Source organism: Perissodus microlepis, chromosome 22, assembly GCF_051167445.1.
Source record: "Perissodus microlepis isolate ML-2025 ecotype Zambia chromosome 22, ASM5116744v1, whole genome shotgun sequence".
Classification (NCBI taxonomy): Eukaryota; Metazoa; Chordata; class Actinopteri; order Cichliformes; family Cichlidae; genus Perissodus; species Perissodus microlepis.
Window position 1 is genome coordinate 6,019,433 of NC_140481.1, and position 21,980 is coordinate 6,041,412.

General features: G+C 43.3%; 1 protein-coding gene across 2 annotated transcripts; it reads right to left on the bottom strand.

Annotated features, from left to right (window-relative positions):
- Positions 1–1,733: 1,733 nt before the first annotated feature.
- On the bottom strand, positions 1,734–20,268 carry khdrbs1b (KH domain containing, RNA binding, signal transduction associated 1b). 2 transcript variants are annotated; one of them, XR_014799230.1, is made up of 11 exons: positions 19,844–20,268; positions 17,886–18,007; positions 16,248–16,364; positions 15,720–15,866; positions 10,633–10,766; positions 9,540–9,780; positions 9,034–9,101; positions 8,624–8,682; positions 7,734–7,920; positions 5,509–5,576; positions 1,734–3,154 (listed from the first exon to the last, which is right to left on the bottom strand). XR_014799230.1 is itself a non-coding variant. In XM_084919263.1 (9 exons), the coding sequence occupies exons 1-9, from the start codon at positions 19,935–19,937 to the stop codon at positions 7,814–7,816; spliced, it is 1,089 nt and encodes a 362-aa protein (XP_084775389.1). In that variant the 5' UTR covers positions 19,938–20,268; the 3' UTR covers positions 6,575–7,813. The 2 variants fall into 2 exon arrangements, 1 of the variants encoding a protein (XP_084775389.1); XM_084919263.1 differs by lacking the exons at positions 1,734–3,154; positions 5,509–5,576 and having other exon boundaries at positions 6,575–7,920.
- Positions 20,269–21,980: the final 1,712 nt, after the last annotated feature.

A 21,980-nucleotide genomic window follows, 5' to 3' on the forward strand; every position in this document is an offset into this window, starting at 1 on the left:
AAAACAAGGAATTGCCATCCTTACCCAGTTCAATCATAAATTACAGACTGATAGCAGTTTGTCTTTTTGCCATTTTATCACCGTCTTGACTCACCAAAGTATGAAAAACATAAACGGGCAACATTAGTTAGGAAACTATCAACAACACTCCTGAACTTGAAGAATGGAGTCTCTTAACTTACACAAGGTGAGGCAGCCTTTGAACAACAGACCTGCAAACTCACATACAGCTGCAGTTTTGTCACCAATCAAAGCACAGGAATGGTCAATGTGTGGAAGGCTTTATTTAATCAGGTAAAGTTAAAGTAATATAAAAGCACACTTGGCAATTTCTTCAACAACCACGCTCAAGCGTCTATCTTAATAAATTTACCTGACCTTTATGAACTACACTATGTAGTGTGTATAGTCGTGATTATATATACTGATTTATGATGTAGTTCAGATCCTGTTCATCTTTGAATTTGCTATAAAGCCTGTTGAAGTGGCCCAATGTTTAGGTTTAATGTCCTTGCTTCCTCTGGTGCATCTTACAACCTGTGTGTTGCGAACATGTCACCGAAGTGCAGCTGTTCTGGGTAAAAATGCACATCTCTCTTTCATAGTTTATTTCTTTCATTAAACAGCAACGTGATCCAAATGCCGCCTTCTGTCAGATAGTTGCCGTCCAGTTCTTCTTCCCTGGTGCCGACACTTCTGCTGCTTCCTGGCTTTTCTCCATCTCTGGGCTAACACGCTGCTGCTTGACTCACAGGCGTCTTTACACCTTGAGGCTGGCATGACTGAGTCATTGCAGTTTGCCAGCTGTATTAAAGTACTGCGTATCAGTGACATTTATTTATGCTGGTTTAACCAAGTTTGGTTTGGTTTTGTTTTTAAAATTGCTTTTTACATTCTTATATAATTTTAATTGCTATTTTTCCCTGATTTATTATTTATATAATCTGTGATTATAAAAAAAAGAGAGAAAAAAAAAAACTTTGTTTTGTTTTTGAGCTGACAAACTGACAAAAAAAGAAAACTTAATTTTAGTTGACCCCTTCCAACTGTGGGTTATTTTTTTTGGCAATTATTCCACCTGACGTTCGAGTTGAGGAAGTGTTGGAACCATTTTCTCAACACAGGCAGCTGTAGCTGATTGCTGTTTGCTAGGTCTCACCTCGTGTAATGTGAATGATTTAAGTAGCTGTTGGCCTTTTTCTGACCATCTTAATGTCATTATTTAAAACAAACGTTTGGGTTTTAGTGAAAATTGTATGCTCATGTTATTGGCCTGCTGCATCCAGAAGTTAGGATGTATAAATCTGTAGCATTGTACAGTTTATGGTAGCAGGTTGCTAACCAAGCTTGACAGTTAACTGTTGTTCTACCTCTCATCCAAATCTGATGCCGTCTGACTCCAAAAGTTACCAAAGTTGATGCTTCAAAATGCAGACTTCAAACCCAGCAGGTGACAGCATCACACAGACTTCCACTCTTCGTATAGTCTGTTGTTGTAACCACACTGCACCCAAACCAGTTGAAGTGAAAAACTTCTATGAAACGCTAGAAGAACGATTTTGACTGAAAACATTTATGGTAATTATAACCTGATATTGTGACATCACCAGATTGGGAATAAACTAGTTTGTTGGAGAGAGGGGGGGAAGCTCCCCATATTAGCGGGATGTGATGTCTGTGCCCACCCCTCCCTCCCAGAAGCTACACCTATGCAGATGACCGATACACAGCTCTTTTATATTCAAGTCAACCTTTATTGATCAATGCACAGTAGTATTTACTTCCAAACCTCACACTTTTGACAGTTCCATCGATCCAAACAAAGGAAGCGGTTTCCACACCATCACTCATCTTTCATTAGATTACAGGAGACGCAGAAATCATTATTTTAGACATAATGGCACATAAAGACTGAAAAATGGTCTGTTTTGGCTATGGCCCGTTGACATTTCATCTCAAATGATGGTTTCTATCCTAATATCTAATGTTCTATCCTCAGAGCTGCTGGCCTTTTCATTAAACGAAATGGAGCCTCTGACTTGGCTAATGCTGCCTGTGACCAGCAGATCGGGACACAAATTTGTTTTTAATACAGGAAAGTACAGTTTTGACCTCTAAATGTAACTCGGCACCACAGGCAGCTGTAATATCATCAGTGATAATGGCAGAAAATGGCAGAGAGGGGAATCAAATCAACACAAGCATGATGGATAGATGGATGGATGGCAGGGATGTTAGTAATGTCTGCCTTCACCCTCTGTCCCCTTTCTCACATGCGACTCCATCTCGTCGAATTCTATGCTGGATGCTGAACTGCAAAGAACAGGCCAGCGCTGCTTATGAAAGCCTTTCACATACGCGGCGAGGGTACATGCAAGCACATGCAAATAGGAAGCATTTGCATGTGCTTAGCATTAGCATTCATTATCCGCGGCGTCGCATGGGGCTCGTGCGAGAGGTGGCAAGAGTGCGTTTCGCGAACTCGTCCTCAGCGAGACACCGATCATTTCTAACTCTTGAGCCTGGATTCTAATTCAGTGGCGGGATACAAAACTGCTGGCTGGTGAAACGGATACAGCTCGCCTTGGTGGAAAGTAAGAGTTTCCTTTTATGTTAAACTCAACAGTTAAAGGAAATTAAAAATGATTTCACAGCCTGCTATAACAGGAGCGCTCATTTTATGGTAAATTAGGCTGTGACAATTACATTGCTCGGACCACGGGGTGGTCTGCGCAAGCCACGCGCAAAAGTGTGCACAATCAGCGCGGGCTTCGAGTGGGCGTCTTCCAGACTTGAAAATAATTAACACGAGAATAACGTGCTCTAATTCGATAGTGACGAGAAATTATATAAATAGGAGGAAAGAGTCCATGTGAAATGGGAGTCTCTCAGTCTGCTCGCTGACCAGCTGCAGTCTCAACCGGCTCCTTTCTCTTTTTCCTCATCTCCCCCCAACCTCTAAATCAGCTGGCTCCTTTGGATGACATGGCAGCCGGCCACCTCTCACCACCCATTTGCTCCTCTTCCCTTCCCCCACCCACCGCCATCACCTCCCACAACCCCTGCCAGGAACAGAACTGGGCCTCGAGGCCACTCCTTTTCAGCTCCGTCTGACCACGACACCATGCTGAGCTGCTCCTGTGCACGGCTTCAACTGCAGAGGAGACAAGAAAAAAAAAAGATGTTGGCATGAGAGGACATGTAAATACACAATGCTGATTCTTAATGTCCCTAAGTCGTCCCTTGTTTCCTGCTCTGCGGCAATTTAGAATGAAAAAGGGGGGGAAAAAATACGAGGCCACTTTTCTAATTCAATTTTTAAGCATTGGCTGCAATAATTAAAAGGTCATTTTCCTGCCAAGCAGCACAGCTCTTCTGCTGTAACTAAGCAACATTTTAAGTGAAACATAATTATTGGCAAGACTGCCGATTTTGGATTAGCGCATTACCATTTCAATCAACAGCTAATGTGTTCGCAGCGCTCCGATTCAGAGTATTTTCCAGCAATTTGAAAGAAACACGAAGCGGAATCCAACAATTCTGAGACGCCTGGACTTGAAGCCGCTGGAACGAGAGGATTTTGATATATATATAATTTTTTTTAAAGAAAGGATTTTCTTCCTAAAAATAGTCATGTTGAGCACATTCTTCTAACAAGTGGGTGACCTTTCTGTCAAAACACCTCCTTTAAAGTGGCCTTAAATGCTTTGTTATCCACTTTCTCTGCCAGCTTCTCAAAGTCTGAACACCGAGCAATACTTTTCCAGCCATCATTCAACTTTTCCTGCCTTCAAGGTGCAGACAGGACATCATAAGAAAAACACCCCCCGCCCAACCCCTCTCGTTCCATTTCAGGAATGGCCAGAGTCCTCATGCTGCTCTTTTCCTTCAGTCAGAGTGAGTGAGGCTACAGATCCTCATTAGTCACTTTTCCTGAGACCACCCCGACACGGGCATCGAGCTCTCCTCGCTCGCTCAGACTTGCTGAAGGCTAGCCGCGGCCACACACCAATTCACAGGCATTGTGAGAAGCAGAGGCGACTTACAGGAGCCCGGGCAATCATCAGAATCAACCAACCTTTGAAATGCTGTGAATATCATGAACGTGTTGCTGCTGCATAATGTTACACCGGCTGAACGGAGCCAGAGGCGTTTGCAGCAGTGCAGGGGGGTGGGGAGTTAAATGGCCATACCAGTGCCTTTGAATGTTTAAGAACATTACCTACAAACTGTGTAGACACTCTCAGGCTAGTCTTACACTTACATTGATATAAAATATTATAAGAGTCGTCCTTTCAGAATAACATTTATATCCGTCATCAATAACTATTAATGACAACTGACACAAGTGATACACATGACTGCGGATTTATTCTTACTAAGGGTAAAATATGTTACCAATTAGCAAACTTAGTTATTTTGTAACAAAGGTTTCATTAGTTGTCAAATCACATGAATGTGAGAGATACGCACAGAAGTGATGCTGTTAATGAGCCTATTTTAACTCAAACTATGACTTTTCCTAAAGTGGGATTCATAAGTGGGGGCAGATGGCCCCGCCCCTCCCTGAGCCTGGTTCTGCCGGAGGTTTCTTCCTGTTAAAAGGAAGTTTTTCCTTCCCACTGTCTCCAAAGTGCTTGCTCATAGGGGGTCATATGATTGTTGGGTTGCTCTCTATATGTATTTATTGCAGGGTCTTACAGTATAAAGCAACTGTTGTTGTGATTTGGTGCTGTATAAATAAAATCGAATTGAAAATTGAATACTTTGCATTAAATCTTTGCCATCAGTACTTCATAAAATCCTTCAGAAAACCAACCCTTTACTTGTGCACCTTATTAGAAATGTGTGTATACATAGAGTTGATGTAACCTGCAAAGATTTAAATGGGAACCACCACAAGACAAACTTAGAGGCTTTTTAAACCTATGAGGATGAATTCCAACTCTGTAACAGTCATTTAAACATGTCAAAAATGCACAAGTGTTTAATCAGCAGTTTACCTTTTATGGGTATCAGTTACCATTTCACAGTTACCCCTCCAAATAACGATGTAGGCTTCGTTAACAATGAATAACAAATGAATAAATAATTAGCTTTAGTCTTTGTCAACAGCAAAATAACCTTTAACTAAGGTGTATCTAGCCATTGATTTTTGTTAACTACCTATAAAAATCTGATATTCAAACACAGCATTTTTTTCCTCTCCTCCTGTCAGACATTTGAAACCAGCAGACTTGTCTGTAGTCATTTGTTTTAATCTGGCTCTGTTCAGATCAGCCGTTTGCTGGCTTTTTAAATGTCGTTGTTGTTCCAAACACCATAAATATTAGTAAATGTCTGCATTTAGCCAATAATATCAGTCAGTCTCCAAATACAGCATCTGCAAAGACGCACATTCCTGCTGTGATGTAAGAGCATCAACGGCTGTCTGAGGTATACAAGGGCTCTAGATGATGCGTGCAGCAGCGCAGCTCTTAAATGGGTGAGGCGTAGCAGCGAACCAACCTGACATTTGCATGGTCTCTGTCCAGCCGACCGTCAGTCTCCGGGCACTCAGTGACCGATAGCTGTGCCTGAAGGAAGGACAAACCCCAAATCAATACCTTGTCTAAAAACACTGGGAGAAACTCGAGACAGATCATGCAACATCTACAGGAGAAGATATGCTCATGCAACTCAAGCTTTCTTTTTCAGATAACTCTGTACAGGCACAACCTTTTGAAATATTACAGTAAGCAACTTTTACACAGCAAATAAAAAAAGTAACAGCAGCTCAACTGTACAGAAGATGATGACAGATTTGGCTTTGTTCTTTTTAGCAAGAGTTGCATTAACACTATCCTATTATATTTTGTTAGTACACAGCACAGTTATTTTGGTACATGAAATCCACTACTGTATGATATTGGAAGTTACGTTTTTCTTACTTTTGAGTCGATTCTTTTTTGATGCCATGACTGTAATGATATTTTAAGAAATTGTACGCATTTACCAGAAAGTTTATGTCAAAGGATAAACACACTAAGAAATTAAACATTTAGGGTTAGGTTACCTTTACAGTGGAGTTCTCTAGGTTATAACCATCCTCTCCATTGCACTGCCATTACACTCTGTACTAAAGTAGCCATCGCGCCAGCTGTCATTCATGACAATGAAGCCTAGACCTGAATGGTGGTTTGAACTCAGTTAATTTTCAGATGCTATAAAAGCAATTCTCATTAAGGATTACGACCACAGGTAGGAGGATTGAAAAAGTCTTATACGTACCCAGGCATTCAATGCTTTAGAACTCTATACACATTAGGAAGCTATCCAGGTTATTTTAGAGGTCTTACCTCTGGGTCCTTTTTAAAAAGTATAGAAAGAGAGAGAAAGAATAAGTTGTGCTCTTTTGATAATCAATCAAGACATCATTTAGTAGGGTTAAAGTCTTCAGACGTCAATACATTCATTTAGATTTAAAAAGCGCTTTTGAATGAGAAACAAAGGAAAACACCTACATCTGACTGCTGGTTTAAAAAAGGCCATTTCAGAATTTTACTAGGACAGGAAACAAATAAAGCAAGTTAAGTTTCATAAAAAACAAACTAAGCTTTATTGACAAACTGCTGCAAAACATCTTTTGGACAGATTTAGTAACCTATTTAGGCAAGCTTACACATGTAGCATAATGCATTTTATGGAGAGGGTACAGATACTAGTGGCAGAATAAGTACAGTTAGGATGTTTTAAAATATGTACAAGAGTTCGGATTGAGCTGCAGGATCCCTTCTCTATAGAAAGAGAAGACCCATGTGGAGATTTTTGTCCCAATCCTTCTTTGTGTACTTTGTGCATGCAGTTTATGTAGAGTCAGATCACAAAATCAAGACCTGAACCGTGTGTTTCTTTTTTCTTTTAGCACAACAGGTGAGACCAGGTCTCGTCCGTGTTCTCATTAAACAAACATTTTGTCTTCAGTCTTAAAATTATTAATTTTTTTCTTTTTAAACATGACAAACAAATTGAGGATATGAGGACAGTCCATCTCAACAGTGTCTATTAGGGCTATATTTCAAAACTCTAAGTACAATGACAAATATTGCTGCCTAAGTCTAAATGGACAACGTTTTAGAACTATTTAAACAACAAACCATAATCAAGAATGAATTGTACTTGAGTTAGCCTTTGCTTCATTTAAGGATTTGGGTTTTTGTTTGTTTCTATATTACATAACTGAACGTTTAAAAGGTCTTTTATTTGGCTATATTAACAGAATTTTGAAATGTAGCCTAAATGGGAATCTGCAACTGACCCTCAACAGATTCTTTATATATATGTATATAAAAACAATTAAAATGGATTCCTTAGACAAGTGGATAATGAGCCACTTATTCAACTAGAAACGACTACTCCCACACAGTTAAAAAAATAAAATAAAAATAATTAAAAATTAACGATCAACAATGCAAAAAAGCCAGAGGAGGGTAAAAAGGGTCAGAGGAAAAAATGACAGCAAAACGTAAAAAAACTCAAAGAAAAACTATATAGAACGCCAACTTCTCATCTCTGACCCATCTAAAAGCCGCTTTGGTTGGTTGGATGGTTGGTTGGTGCGACAAAGAAGGGGTGGGGGAGGGAGTTCGCGGTCAAATCTCAAAAACCAGTTCCGATTTTCAGTTCCCAATTTGCTCTCTTGTATAAAGTCCGGCGTAGGAAAAGACCAAACCAAAGACAAAACAGACAATTACTTTTGTCGGGCTTCTTAAAGCGAGAGCTGCCGTGGTAGACAGGTGCTTGTCAGGGCGACACTAAGGGTGGCGAGTCCGCTTCAGTACTGTCGATATGGGTGCTCCCGGTAAGTCGTCTTGCCGCCTCGAGAGGGGGGAGGGGCCTTCCCCGGAGTTGTCCGCTGGGTGCCGTTCCAGTCATCCTGGCCTGGAGAGGAAGCGGGAAAAAAAATAGACATCAATAATTCAACATTTCCAACAAAGAGCCTTTGACTGAGCGCACATTAGAGCTGCCCTGTGGCACCGTTCAGTTTATCGGACATGTTGGAAAAGCACTAAATCCTACATCTGACCGTGCACGGCACCTACAACACGTCACAACACATCAACAAGAAGTCAAAAACTCTACAGTGTGACTTTAGCGTTAAAGAATATTTAACTGTGAAATACAGCCGTCAGTTTGGATCAGGGTGAAGAACTGTCCCATCACATTGTGGATGATCAATTTTGTCCAATTTCAGATCTTTAAAATAACCATCTGGCAATGCCAATGTTTTCCTTATAGCTTTGTCTTTTTCAGCCTTCATTACAACATGTTTAACATTTAGGCAGCAGAAAATAATGTGACACAATGGCACTGATGCTGACAGATCTCAGTATCAGTGCCATTCTATTAGCTGACAGTGATATCAATCAATAAAGTCAATATTAGCTGACAAAATGCACGTTTTGGAAAATTTAATCTGGCTGATGATTTATTTATTTTTTTTACTGTTTTTAAAGACAATCAGAGACATTATGGGCTGACGTGCATGCATATTTCAGACACCAACACGCAATAACAAATATACAGAGGATCAATTCAGTAAGGATGTTTGTCTTTTATTGTAATAAAAAAAATTGTTCTTTACCATAGGACTCGTACGACTCTGTGGTCTCCCCATGTCCATAGTCATAATATTCTGGCTCTCTGTTGGTCATAAACAGGGAAAAAAGAATAAAAAGAAAAATCACTTTTAAATCTTTGAAAAACATCAAGCAGCTGACTGTAATGTCTAGGGGGACGCTAATTGGCTTCTACGAATAAGATCAAAGCTTGGCTCTCTACTATGGAACATCTGAGTCCCGGCTGGTCCTTCTAAATAACACTGGCATCCACAGCATGAAACACAAAGTACTATCAATGCTGAATTTGTGCAGAGTGGCTAAAAAGTATTACTGCTGCTCTCAAATCCCATTTCAAGTGAAACTAGCAACTAGGCGATGTGTGTGCATTCTGTGAGAAGCAGGTGAAAACCAAAGAGACGTCTGATTCACTCACGCCTGCGGCTGACTGTAATAGCTGTCGTAAGACTCGTAGGCCGTATCTGTGTAGCTCTCATCGTAGCCCTGGAGAGGGAAGGAAACAGAGAGGGAAAGAGAGAGAAGGGGAAAAAAAAAAGAAAAAACAGGGTGAGATTTAAGGAGAGTCTTGTTCATGAATGTCAAGATGTCCCCAAAGAACTCCACTTGTACAAAAGCAGACACGCTCCCCTTATGTCTCGAGCATCTGAAATCACTTATTCCTATGACGACGGACAAGCAATTCAAAGCTAACAGAACGTCAAGAAAGATCTTATTGAGATGAGACGAGCAGTGGAGAGGTCAGATTTAGCAACGTCAAACCTGAAAGCATAACGTCTACACAGACAACTGAGGCGTCTCTGCACATTTCTTATATCTAGCTCATCAAATACAACACTAGAAGTGACGTTTGTGTGTGATACTAATAAACCTACAAAATAAATGTGAAAGGATAAATTCATTTCCACTGGCAGTGGTACTTACATATTCGTCATAGCCTTCAGCAGCTGCACCGGGGTTGTGCTGGTGTGGAGGCGGTGGTGGCATCCTCTGGGGAGGTCCTCCAGCTATGAGTCTGGCACGGGGTGCCACAGCTCCCCTGGCGGGTGCTGCGGGAGGTCCTCCTCTGCCTGCTGGGGCACCCCTCACTGCGCCACCTCTGGCTGGGCCACCTCGAGTCACACCTCCCCTGGCGGCAGCACCACGAGGCGGCATTCCCCTGCCCCTGGAACCAAGAACTCTGGGTTATTGCCGCGATGATCTACAGCAGGGGTCTCAAACTCAAACGAGCTGAACTACATCTTTGGAAATATTTGTGGATGTTATTTTTATTTTAAATATTGTATAATAAGACAAAACTGCAAAAGTGAGAACTCTTATCTGAAGCCTTTCAGTGAACTAACACATAACAAAATGGTACTTTCTATCTGACCAGACACATGGCTGCACTTCTGCTATAGTTTTTTTTTTTAAACAAAATAAAAGTATACACGTTAGTTTTTGTAGTGCAAATAGTTTTCTTTACAAGTAACTCCTTACTGAACAAACGCAGCCAATCCCTCAACATATTTGTGCTTCCTGCTCACATTGCCTTCATATTTAAAAATAAATAAATATTTAAAAAATAAAAAAAAGAGAAGGTTTGCATAAAGACAGCAGCAGGGGCAAAAAGCAAACCCAACTCTAGAGCCCAACTGGTACAGGATTTTTAAGGCTGACAGAGAAACTTGGCAAAAATGTAAAAATCTGATACCAGCCAAGAAAATGAGCTTGTTTAAAATTTTTATTTATTTGTAATCTTTAAACTCCTGGCAGGGTAAGAATAGCTGATTATACGTTTCTTTTTTTAAATACTAAGCTCAGCTAACTGGTAGGTGGTTGTAGCTTAATATTAACCATGCTTTTGACGGCATATAGAGCCGGGCAGCCTGCTGGGCCTGAGATGACCCCAAGCATTCCAAATCATTGAGAATTAAACAACAACAATAAAAATGTATGTATGTGCATACATACATACATATTCAGTGATGCAACAGCTGTTATGAGAAATTGTGTGTGTTTGTGTGCACTTCCTCACCTGTGTGCTCCTGCAGGGGGGACACCGCGGCCCCTGACTGGCAGGCCACCTCGGCCTCGGGCTCCGTGATCCTGGCCTCCGTTCAGGTAGCTCATCTCCATGAACTGCTCCTGGCAGATATCATCCATCATATCCTATACACACAAACACACACAGTGAGGACGATAATACTAAGACAAAAAAAAGAAGAAAAGAAATGGAAAAGTGACTGTGCAAACACAAAAAAATAGAAAGGAAAGGAGGCAGCGTGGAAAGAGGAGTGATGAATAAAAGAGTGAAATCATTTCCGAGCTGCTCAAAACACGCCACCCCTCCCAACGGCTAACAGAGCGACTGGAAGAAAAAGTCTCAGTGCCAGTGACTCAGAGTGTTAAAGAGAGGAGGGGGGGATGTGGATGTGGGAGGCTGGAGGTTGGAAAGCATCCATCCACACTCCGTGCCTTCCTGTGTCTCTCCATCATGCACAAAATGTAAATCACTTCTCTGCACACTCCTTGACAAGTCTGGTGTGACTGCATGAGCAGTTACCTTATTTTATCTGCAAAAACAATAACTTGGGGTGGATTAGCCAAGCTGCCTGTCTCAGCAGCACAAATCCTGCAGCCCAATCCTCCGCCTTTCTTCTGGGAGCAATCACAAGAGCTGCACTGTGACCCAATCAATTCTTTTTCATATCACTCCCCAGACTGGAATAGTGACAGAGCTCTAATGATGTCAAAAAAAAAAAAAAAAAAAAAAAAAACCCCTACTGGAATATGAGATGCACAGCTTTCAACTTATCTGCAGCAAAAGCAGGCAGAGCATTTGACTGATTAGAAATTCACCTGAAGGGAGGAGCAGTCCAGCTGATGCTGCAGAGGATGCAAAGTCTTTACCCAACAAGGTGTTGAGTTTAATCAAGGATCTGTAGACGTTACGATCAATAGAAGAGAGAGAAATCCTTCTGCATTCACGTTGGTCGATGTGCAGATATACACAAATAAACAGGATGAGGAAGAACAAAGAAGACAAACCCTGCTGAAATCACAGGGCTGTGAGAGACTCACTGTCTTAGTCAAATAAACTAATTTTTTCTAATAAAATAACTCAAGTCTAAGATGGCCGATATTCAGCCCTCCCGCCACTGGCCTGGGCTGCAGCAGCAACCTCCTCTCTCGCTCTGACAGGAAGTTACAAACATACAAGGTGAGAAGTAAGACAGCTGACAGCCTTGTGGACCAGTATGACACCAAAACTGCTGTGATCTAAAACACAAACAGTTGCATGTCAGAGTAAACTGGCACACAGCCACTCCAATGCAGCAATGTGTTAACTGTGTTCTTTACATGCATGCGGCTTCGAACCTGCACGGACAGTGGAGCTGCTGTTTGACACATCTACATATGACTACACCTGCACCTGTGCCAATTTAAAATAATTATAGGAGAATGACATTTCAAATAGGGCTGGGCCATATCATATCATACCATCCATCCATCTTCATCCGCTTTATCCGAGGCCGGGTCACGGGGGCAGCAGCCTAAGCAAAGAGGCCCAGACCTCCCTCTCCCCAGCCACCTCCTCCAGCTTATCCGGGGGAACACCAAGGCGTTCCCAGGCCAGCCGAGCGATATAATCTCTCCAGCGTGTCCTGGGTCTGCCCCGGGGCCTCCTCCCGGTGGGACATGCCTGGAACACCTCACCCAGGAGGCGCCCAGGGGGCATCCTTGTCAGATGCCCGAACCACCTCAGCTGGCTCCTTTCGATGTGGAGCAGCAGCGGCTCTACTCTGAGCCCCTCCCGGATGGCCGAACTTCTCACCCTATCTCTAAGGGAGAGAGGCCAGCCACCCTTCGGAGGAAGCTCATTTCTGCCGCTTGTATCCGCGATCTCGTTCTTTCGGTCACTACCCACAGCTCGTGGCCATAGGTGAGGGTAGGGACGTAGATCGACCGGTAAATTGAGAGCTTCGCTTTTACACTCAGCTCCCTCTTCACCACGACGGACCGGTGCAGCGTCTGCATTACTGCAGCTGCAGCCCCAATCCGTCTGTCGATCTCCGGCTCCCTTCTCCCATCACTCGCGAACAAGACCCCGAGATACTTGAACTCCTCCACTTGGGGGCAGGAACTCATCCCCGACCCGGAGTGGGCACTCCACCCTTTTCCGGCTGAGAACCATGGCCTCAGATTTGGAGGTGCTGATCCTCATTCCCGCTGCTTCACACTCGGCTGCAAACCGTTCCAGTGCGAGCCGGTAATACCGGTATAATGTTGGGCAACGATAAGAAAATGAAATATCGCAATAGAATATGGGTAAAACGCGCATGCGCAGTGCCTTTGTTTTCATACGCACATGGCGGAGAATGAGAAGGGCGAAAGCAGATCGTTGAATGAAACAGATGAACCAGAATTGGTTTGTAAAAATGCTGCAACTTCAGTGGTGTGGAACTGGTTTAGCTTTCGTCCGTCAGATACACAACAAAGCTATTTTTGGTAGCGCATGCTAGCGGGCCGTCGTTATTACCGTGTTTTTTGGAAAATACGGCACACTTAAAATCAATCCTTTGATTTTTCTGAAAATCGACAGTGCCCCTTATAATCCCGTGTGCCTTATGAATGAATTCTGGTTGTGTTTACTGACCTCGAAATGATTTTATGTCGTACACGGCGCTCGAAAATCTGTCAAATGTTTTAGTACGACTTTGCTAAGCTACGAAGCCGCACCGCTTGATGGATTGTCGGAGCATTACGGCTATCGTAGGCAGGAGCCTCGCGGAGTGATGCGTACTGTGCTTCAACATAATATTACCGTATTGTGTGTGTATAACCTCTTTTTAAGTTTTGTGGATATTATACATGGTTATGCTGAGGATATGTCAGCCAGTTTCCACTGGAAATACCTTTTGGTTAAACTGTCAGTAAGGAATTTGTATTTGCACTGTTAAATTTTTATATAACTTTCATGCACATAAAAAACAGCTGCTTGTTTAAGTGAAAATATATTGATGTTTTTTCTTTTTGCACTAATCAAGTTGTGGAGTTGTAAAGTATTTTGTCTAGTGTCAATTACATCGTCAGTTATATCGTTATGGCAAATTTTCAAATGTATATCGTGATAAATATTTTTGGTCATATCGCCCTGCTCTAATTTCAAATGGCTTGTAAATCAACATGCATTCAGCCACCTCCATGCTCAGTTTTCCTACTTTAAGGCCATTCCATCAATCTGAGACCCCCCCCCAAAAAAAGTAAATTAGTCACCAGGAACATCCCTGTGGAATACCTAAGCAGAAGTACAGGCAATACATAAAAGTTTCAGCAACAAATTACATCCACCCATTCTCCATCTGAGTCATTTATTAAAACACAGCCTTGCTCTAAATGAAGGCCGTCACGCCTGACAGATTATGGTCTTAAACTGTAACGACAGCTTCTGTAAGCGGCTGACTTTTACATAACGCAGCAACACCAACACCGCAGCTGGTTCATCAGCCCATTCATCTAGCCTCCAAATTATTCTTTCTATAGTGCTCTGCACACTAATTAAAAAAAATGTAAGGCAGCTCACAAACCCCTGGGCCTATTGGCCTGCTTTGGTGAGAGCCATTGTGAGAGGACTGTGGGCTTCAGCTGGGCCCGACAGCACACCGAGCTGGCTGGCACTCAAGAATCTCTCAGCATAAAACCAACAAAGCAGGCGTGGGCTGCGCACAGTGAATACAGCCACACATCCGTCTCGAAGCTCTACAACTCCAGGCCGATTCTCCTCTCTGAAGAATGAGACTCAGGTGAAAGCAGAAAAGTAGGCAAGCCACATGAAGGGGGCAACCCTGCTGACACAGTGAAAGCGGCCCAATTCCTCCTCTTAAGCTGATTGCTTTACGTGCCTGGACTGTGCCGCAGAGTGTGTTTGCTCCAGGTAAATACCCACTCAATCTCCTCCGGCTGTCCTAGCAGGCCCTCCTCCCAAAGCTTTGTCTAACCAGCACGCTGCGGCTCTCTCCACCTTTCTGAAACGTAATTTCACTTGATTACCACGAGAACACTTTCGGTGTAGCTTCACAAACTTTTCCCAGCTTGGCGGTGGGGAAACTGCATTTACAATCCAAAACAACTTCTAACCTCTACAATTAAAGAAATCATGAAGTTGCATTAAAGTGGGTATGGGTGAGTGTTATTTTCAGATTTAAAGGCATTTGTGAGGATTTGCTCAAAGTTCAATCAATAACGAGCTTAAAAACCAATCTTGAATCAAAACCAAGCGGAAAATAAAGTCATATTAGGAAACTGACATCTCCTACATCTGTGTGCAAATGGGCCTGAAGAAAAACTTGCTGACTGCATGCATGCAGCTCAAATCAGAGCTGAGACGATTAGCCAATTACTTAGTTGAAAATTAAGAGGCAACTACTTTGTGATTCAATTAATCTCCTGTTGTTCAAGAAGTAATACCAATTAATTCCCCAATTCCAGCTTAACTGGGTTGACTATTTATATTTCCCCTCTCTTGTATGGCGGTGAAGACAGTCATGTTAGGGAATGAGACAAAACCCTTTTCAAAGATCTACCTGGGATTTAAGACAGGCAAAACATCTTCAATAGCATTTATTAGACTATGTTTAAGAAAAGAATGGGCACCCAGATCAATGAAAATAATCGTTTACTGCAGCCAGAGCTCAGCCTGTACAAGGGCTCAGATATCACTGAGAAAAGGAAGCGCTGTTTCAATTATACAAGTATAAAATACACTTATACAAGAGAGAAGAAGCAAATCCTGGATTCAAAACAGTGTTTGTGTGAGGTGATCTTTGGAAAGCAAATCCATAATTAAAAAAAACAAAACGAAGCATCTTCTTTTAAGCTACAACAAAAATGCCTCTATTCTCATGGCAAAGTCATGTTTAACCTCAACTATTCTCACTCTGACTCTGAATTAAAATTGAGAAATCTCCCGACATCACTTCCCCCTGTTAAGGTGCTGGGTGTTTTCCACATTGCTGACCTTTTACAGGCTTAGTTTTGCAGTTAATAAACGGCACAAAACGCTCTACTAAACTCCACACAGGCAAGTTCACAGATGGCCAAAAGCAGAACTGGCAAACTCACCGGAAACAGGAACTTCTTGACCTCCTCCATGGCGTGGGCCATGCGCAGGTAAGCCTCGGGCACAGGCGCAAAAACCTCGATGAACACGTGCAGCTCCATGGAGAGGTGGGCATACTTGGGCTCACCGCTTTTCCTCAGCCCCTCCTCCTGAAAGAAAAACCATCATAGAGAGTGAGAAGAAGCCAGCTCAAACATTTAATGAATAATGCAAGGAGAAAAATCACATTTATTCCACCTCGGAGGGCAACAGGGGTTACATGCAGTATTCCCTTCCTTTGTATAGCTTGATAATTACATCAAACTGGTAGATAACAGGTTTAGTGGGCTATCCTGAAGACTCTGGAGCAGATGTGCAGTGTTTGAATGCCCTTGGCTGAGTGTTAATGTTCAGCTGAGCCATCCAGCAACTTGACTCCATCTGGGCTCACTAACTGTCATCCCGCTCAAGCAAAGGCCAGATGTGTTATTGCTTCAGGTAACCTTCCCACAGGTGCATAAGACCAGATGTGTGTAAGAATGTGTGTGTACCTTGGCTTTGTCTCTCATGGATCCTTTGCCCAGCACAGAGATCTTGGCTCCAGTCTCCTCCTGCAGACGTTTGATTGTGTTGCCCTGAGGTCCCAAAATCTTCCCCACAAAATTGAACTAACAGCAAAACAAAGCAGAACAAAATTAGCCTGACAATCACGGCAGAGGCGAGTTTAATACCAGGAGAGTGAGGGAGAGGCAATCACCGTCTGTCTGTCAGGGCTCTTGTTGCACATACTGCAGCCTTAAGTAGTAGATTTAACAGACAAAGTCGATATGAGCCCCCGAGGGCTGTAATACTGCCGTTTGCTATTCACTGCAATCATCCATGCAGTGAGCCAGAACTTTACCTCCTCGATCTTTCAACAAAGTAATTACCGTGTGTATGATGCGTCCCGCAATTAGCTGTCATTGCCAGAAACGTTTAGCAAAAAGCCGCCCCAAAGGAACCTCGCTTCAACCTGAAGTAGTAAAAGCAGCTCCAATAATTGGAATCGCTCATTAGCTGTGTCGTGCCCGACACAGCAGTGTGACGGAACAACTAAAACCCAAGGCCGGTGTTAGGGATGCACCTGTCCTGCATTTGGAGTACATCAGTCCTATCCCACCTCAAAACCCTAAAGGGTCAGCAGACTGGCTGCATTACACACCTGCAATGCCAATGTCTGAAATGCATGTTTGCAATCATTTTAAACTCAATCACAACTCGACTGGTCCAAAAAAAACAAAAAAACAAAACTGGGCTCTCTCTCCCTCTCTGACAGCTTCTGTCGCTCGCTGGCTCGGCTTAAAAGTTTGGAAGCTTTCGCTGCACTTGCAGGAACATAATGCGTTGAATAATATTATCTCACTTCACCTGCCTCTTGACTGCTTCACTGGAGTGGAGCAGACAAGAGTCCATCCAATTTGGTCCATCCCCATTCTGAGAGATCAGACAGTCATCAGACCCTCACAGAACAGGAGATGCTCCTACAGCTCATCGATCCGACGCTGAAAACGAAGCAGCACCTACAGATCTCATTCTTTATAAAGCAGTTTGCTCTATTCAAAAAGAGCACTGAACACCAGAAGTTACACAATGGGCCATAAAAGAGACACCACACTGACTCTGGCAACTTAATCTTTTTATTTTATTTATTTTTTTAGCAGCATGCAAATGATGCATTGTGCAGCTGCAGCATGCTCTCTGAGTTTTACAGGACAGATTACAGCCTTTATCACAAACACTCATCCTAAAATCAATGCAGCCTTACGTCTGAGCCAGATATGGATTGAACCGATATGGCTGAATGCACCTGAGGTTAAATGATAAACCTAAGTAAGGCTCGGGATGGAAACAGGAAAAGATCTGAGCACCAGTATGAATTACAGTGAAATATAGAGCCATCCCAGCTATACTCATTTTAACATTTTGATCCCTTTTAGTGAGATTTTAAAAACATGCCAGTATCGGCTGTAATTATACTCTGGACCTTAAAGATCAGGGTTGAGAGGAGTAATTTGAGACTCCCAAGTAACCCCGTGGCTTTGTGTAATTGAAACACAGCTGCAGGATAAATTAAATCAAGAGGGGTTTCGCTGGGAAGCGGGAGAGGACAGGAGGAGGAGGAGAAAAGAGGGGAGACAAAGAAAGCTCACCTTCGGGTACTGTTTGACAGGTATGAGCACTCGCTCCTTGAGTTTGATGTTCTTCGTCGTGAAAAGGTCCAGGTATGTCTCCGTTTCCTTTTTAGTCTCACCTTTCTGGATTCTGTCAATTTCTGGAAGATGAGAGGGATTGTTTCAGGCAACCAAACAGTCAGAGTGGCAACATACAACACAATGATGAGAAGCACTTATGTGCGCTTACGTGAACCAGAAAGCACCAACTTTAGGGATTCAGCACCACCAGGATAGAGTTAAAACCTGATCTTAAAAACCAGTTGTGCATACACTCATCAGCTGTTTAGAGTTGGATTAATACAAATCTGGTCCCAACTGTGTAAAGCGCAGCATCACTTCTATGATTTGTGGCCCTCTGAGGGGAAAACACGTCTGACTTTTTAGCCCGTTCCTGTGGTTGTAACACACACCTCTGCAAGTCTTTGATTCACAAGCAAATCCACATTAACTGAATGCCAAACAACGGCAGTTTCCACTGAGTGCGTTGACTGCTTCACTCTGCACATTTGTGTTCATTTGAATAGCAGTGAAACAGCTTAGCGAGCCATTAAAAGGCAAACACTTGATCACCGATGAATAGTTTCGGCCATTTATCAAACAAATCGTAGCCCATTCTCTCGCTGTTGTTCACTCTAAAAGACAATTTTGCTGTGATTATGTCACCCTAAACAGCTGATCAGCCAAATCATCTTGGACCTTGTTCATTCTTTAACAAAAATCAAAACAGTCCAACTCTAATCTGTACTGGAAACAAAACAACACGAAGTATTTGCGAGCATCCTCTGTAACCTCTTCCTTGTGGCAGAGCACCTGGTTTCCCCCCTCCAGCACCCATTGCAGTACTCCCATCTCAAACCACCTCCGCCCTCCTGACTGTGACAACTCCCGAGCCTTCAATGTGCAAACATGCCAGCTTACACCACAGTCTACCAGCTGCAGATCAGGAGAAGCCTGAGTAGATGTTTCACCGAGGGAACCCATCCACACTGCACACCCTGACACACTTTGTCTTCCTGGTTAGTCCACGCTTCCAAATTTCACACACGCAGCCTAGATTCGCCAAATCACGTTTGCCAAACGGTCAACTTCATTATCACCAGGGCTACCTGAGTTAAGCAAATAAATAAAATAAAATCAGTTTTAGAAAATGGCTCACAATTACTGACAGAGCACATGGCCAATGGCTGACATAACTAAATAATCACATTTGTTTATATAAAGCAGTCATAGCTAGCTTTTAACATCCTTTTTTGTATTAGGGATAGCTGACCAACTCACACAGTACTACTAGGTAGGTGTGTGTGTCCACTTGTCCTAGCTTCAACACAGCTGCAAGGCAGCAGTCCCGGGGCGGCCATGGCTGCAGTTTTTTTGCTCAAGGACACTTAAGCAGTGGCCATCGGCAAGCACCGCGGTTAAAGGCTCTTTGTCGCCTCTGCTAGGCCGATTCTCGGCTTTAAAGTACTGAGGTGACCCCCGCTCCTGGACACTAGCGCACATTCACAGGCTGCTGCGCAATAATATCAACAGGGACTCGAGAGCACACGACGGAAACAGCCCGCGTGCCCAAGTTTAAACTCGCACGAGCACCGACAGTTACAGAAAAGAGCAGGTGCGACAAAAGCTGCACGCGAGGAAGCGGATATTAGTCGCAATAACTGAAAAGTGTAGCTCCTCCGTGGTGTAGCGATAGCCTTAAGCGGTTTACTCTTTCAGACGCTATTCGTTCACTAACTACAGATTTTAACGCCCACACGTATTTTTCTTTGTTTTTGAGCCATGAATAGGACCTCGTCTCCGCGTAGCGGTGAACGGGGTAGTTCACGTCCCGTCCGCAAACACATGGCGCCGCTCTCCTCAACTCCAGAGGATAAAGCGTACAGTGGAAAAATTCACAACAAAACAAAAATAAAGATAGTGTAACAGTACTTTACCCGCGTTTAAAAGTTTCATGGCGTGCGTGAACGACGAGTCCAGGCTGTCCTTCTCTGCCAGAAGCTCGGGGAGATATTTGTCGTCGTTCTCCATTTTGTTGAGTTTGGAGGTGTAGGGGGGGCAGTCAGTTTCGGTGCAAAAAAATAAAGCGTGGAGAAAAATAAACCCAACAGTATACGGGGAGGAAAAAGTAGTCCAATTATGTAACTACGGAGAACCGCGTATCCTCTTTGCAGACCGCGCTTTGCATATGGCGTTTTTGTGCGACCGACGGGTCCGTTACTCTTTGCCGCTTCCCAACTGATTGATTCCCTCTTCTCAGCAGCGCTGGCTAGTTGGAAATGGGAGAACAAAAGCTGCGAGGCGCTGGAAGAACAGCCAACTCAAACCGACGGAAGTGAGCTCAGAGGGACGTACTTCTCCGGACTGACGCCGCCTACTGTGTGCTGTTCGGATGCGCCGCCTCCAGGAGCGACAATCCCACTATCAGATTTTCGATAGTGATATGGGTGTGTCCGCTCTGGAGCGAGTTACTGTCATAATAAAAACGTCTAGACTGCCCACAAGGTGTTCAATTCCCCCACACCCTCCACCCCATACTTTAAATTAGGGGAAACTTAGAGATACAATAGGGTGGCCCGCTGAACTAGAGGTGCTCAAGAGTGGCCACATGCTTTAAAATATGTCCTCATATGTTTGCTGTGATGTCTGTAGAAGTAAGCCACAATACTTCAATCTGTCTTGTGGATATTATAGTTTTCTCACATGAAGAATACAATTAGTCTGTGCAGTTAAAGTCATACATATGTAGCAATAGAAATATTCTATCTCTTATGTGCTGTTGTACAGGACATTTTAACATCGGTTGTATATTAAGTGGTGTGAGCAGGATAATAATAGATGATGACACCCACAGTGTTTAATTAGTAAACAGAATTTCAGTGAAGATAGTGTGCCCTGAAGATGTGCCGCGTTCATTTGAGGCTCTCTACTGCCCCTTAGTGGCAGTGACGACAACGACAAGGAGCGGGTCTCTGTGCAGCTTAAAGTGGGTCTGTCAACAGAAACCCTTTCTCAGTCGAATTACACGTTTTCCTCTCAGCTGTCTATTGATTCAAAAACACTTATGTGTGAGCGAAAAGCAGCCGTGAGCCTAATGTCTGGGAGAAACAGCTCAAGGATTGATTCTGGAAGCGGTAATGAACCTTGCAGTGCCATTCTGAGGAGCACATGGTGTCAGAGGGTACAGCTGACTGGTCCATGCAAAGTAAAAGAAGGCGGTTTCCTGTATATTGGTTATTTGAGTATATACAGTGGCATGCATTATGCCTGGGCAGATCCTCTTTGAGCGAATAGCTGAAATTGCAGATCATTTGTCAGTCGGCCGCCGGACTGAAAACTATTACAATCAACCGCAGGTGTACCCAGGCATGCATCTGCTCAAAACAAATGAAGGCAAAAATTGACTGCAGTCAACACTTATGAGAGGCCGAAGACCTGCTCTAACTATCAGCGCTCAGCTTGATCTATCTCTGACCATTACAGTGTTATTAGTGTTGGGGGTTGCAAGGTTGTCCTGACTCCTCATGTCATTGACAGAATGGATCGCCTGTGAGCTGAATTTCAATTGGCTCATAAAAGGAAGAGTTACTTCTCTTGGCAGGTGGAGGAGTTCCAATCGGATAGTTTGTGCTCTTGCCTTCTGCTCGTGTGGACTTCCCATGTCCCCTAACATACAGGGCCACAGTCTGGGATAAACAGGGGCAGATGGAAGGAGGTAAACACTGGGGTTAGGCTTATATAAGCCATCACTATTCCAGATCTTTGCATCTGACCATTTTTCATGCCCCACAGATTCGTAAAAATGGCAAGAATTCAGCGCTCCGATGGAGTTTCATTCTTGTTAGGGCAGAAGAGCATGTGAAACAGCATTTGGAGCATCATGGGAGTCTGAAACTCTACTAAAAGTCAAACTAATGAAATTCTTAGCAGCTCCTTATGGCAGGTTTCACTGCCGTTTTTACAAACTGCAGTATAACAGGACTTGGAGACTACTGCCTCAGTGAAGCTGGACTTCAGCACAGCTGTGCTTTAGGGTAAATGTTAGCATGACTGAAAAAAACACATCCCCACATT

Bases quoted from the DNA above. Each gene is read 5' to 3' on its own strand.
- khdrbs1b (XM_084919263.1), bottom strand. From the start codon at position 19,937: ATGGAGAACGACGACAAATATCTCCCCGAGCTTCTGGCAGAGAAGGAC. The intron at 16,365-17,885 runs GTGAGCTTTCTT...TTTTGCTGTTAG, and splicing joins CTGTCAAACAGTACCCGAAG to TTCAATTTTGTGGGGAAGAT. The intron at 8,683-9,033 runs GTGAGTGAATCA...TATGACCAACAG, and splicing joins TATTACAGTCAGCCGCAGGC to AGAGCCAGAATATTATGACT.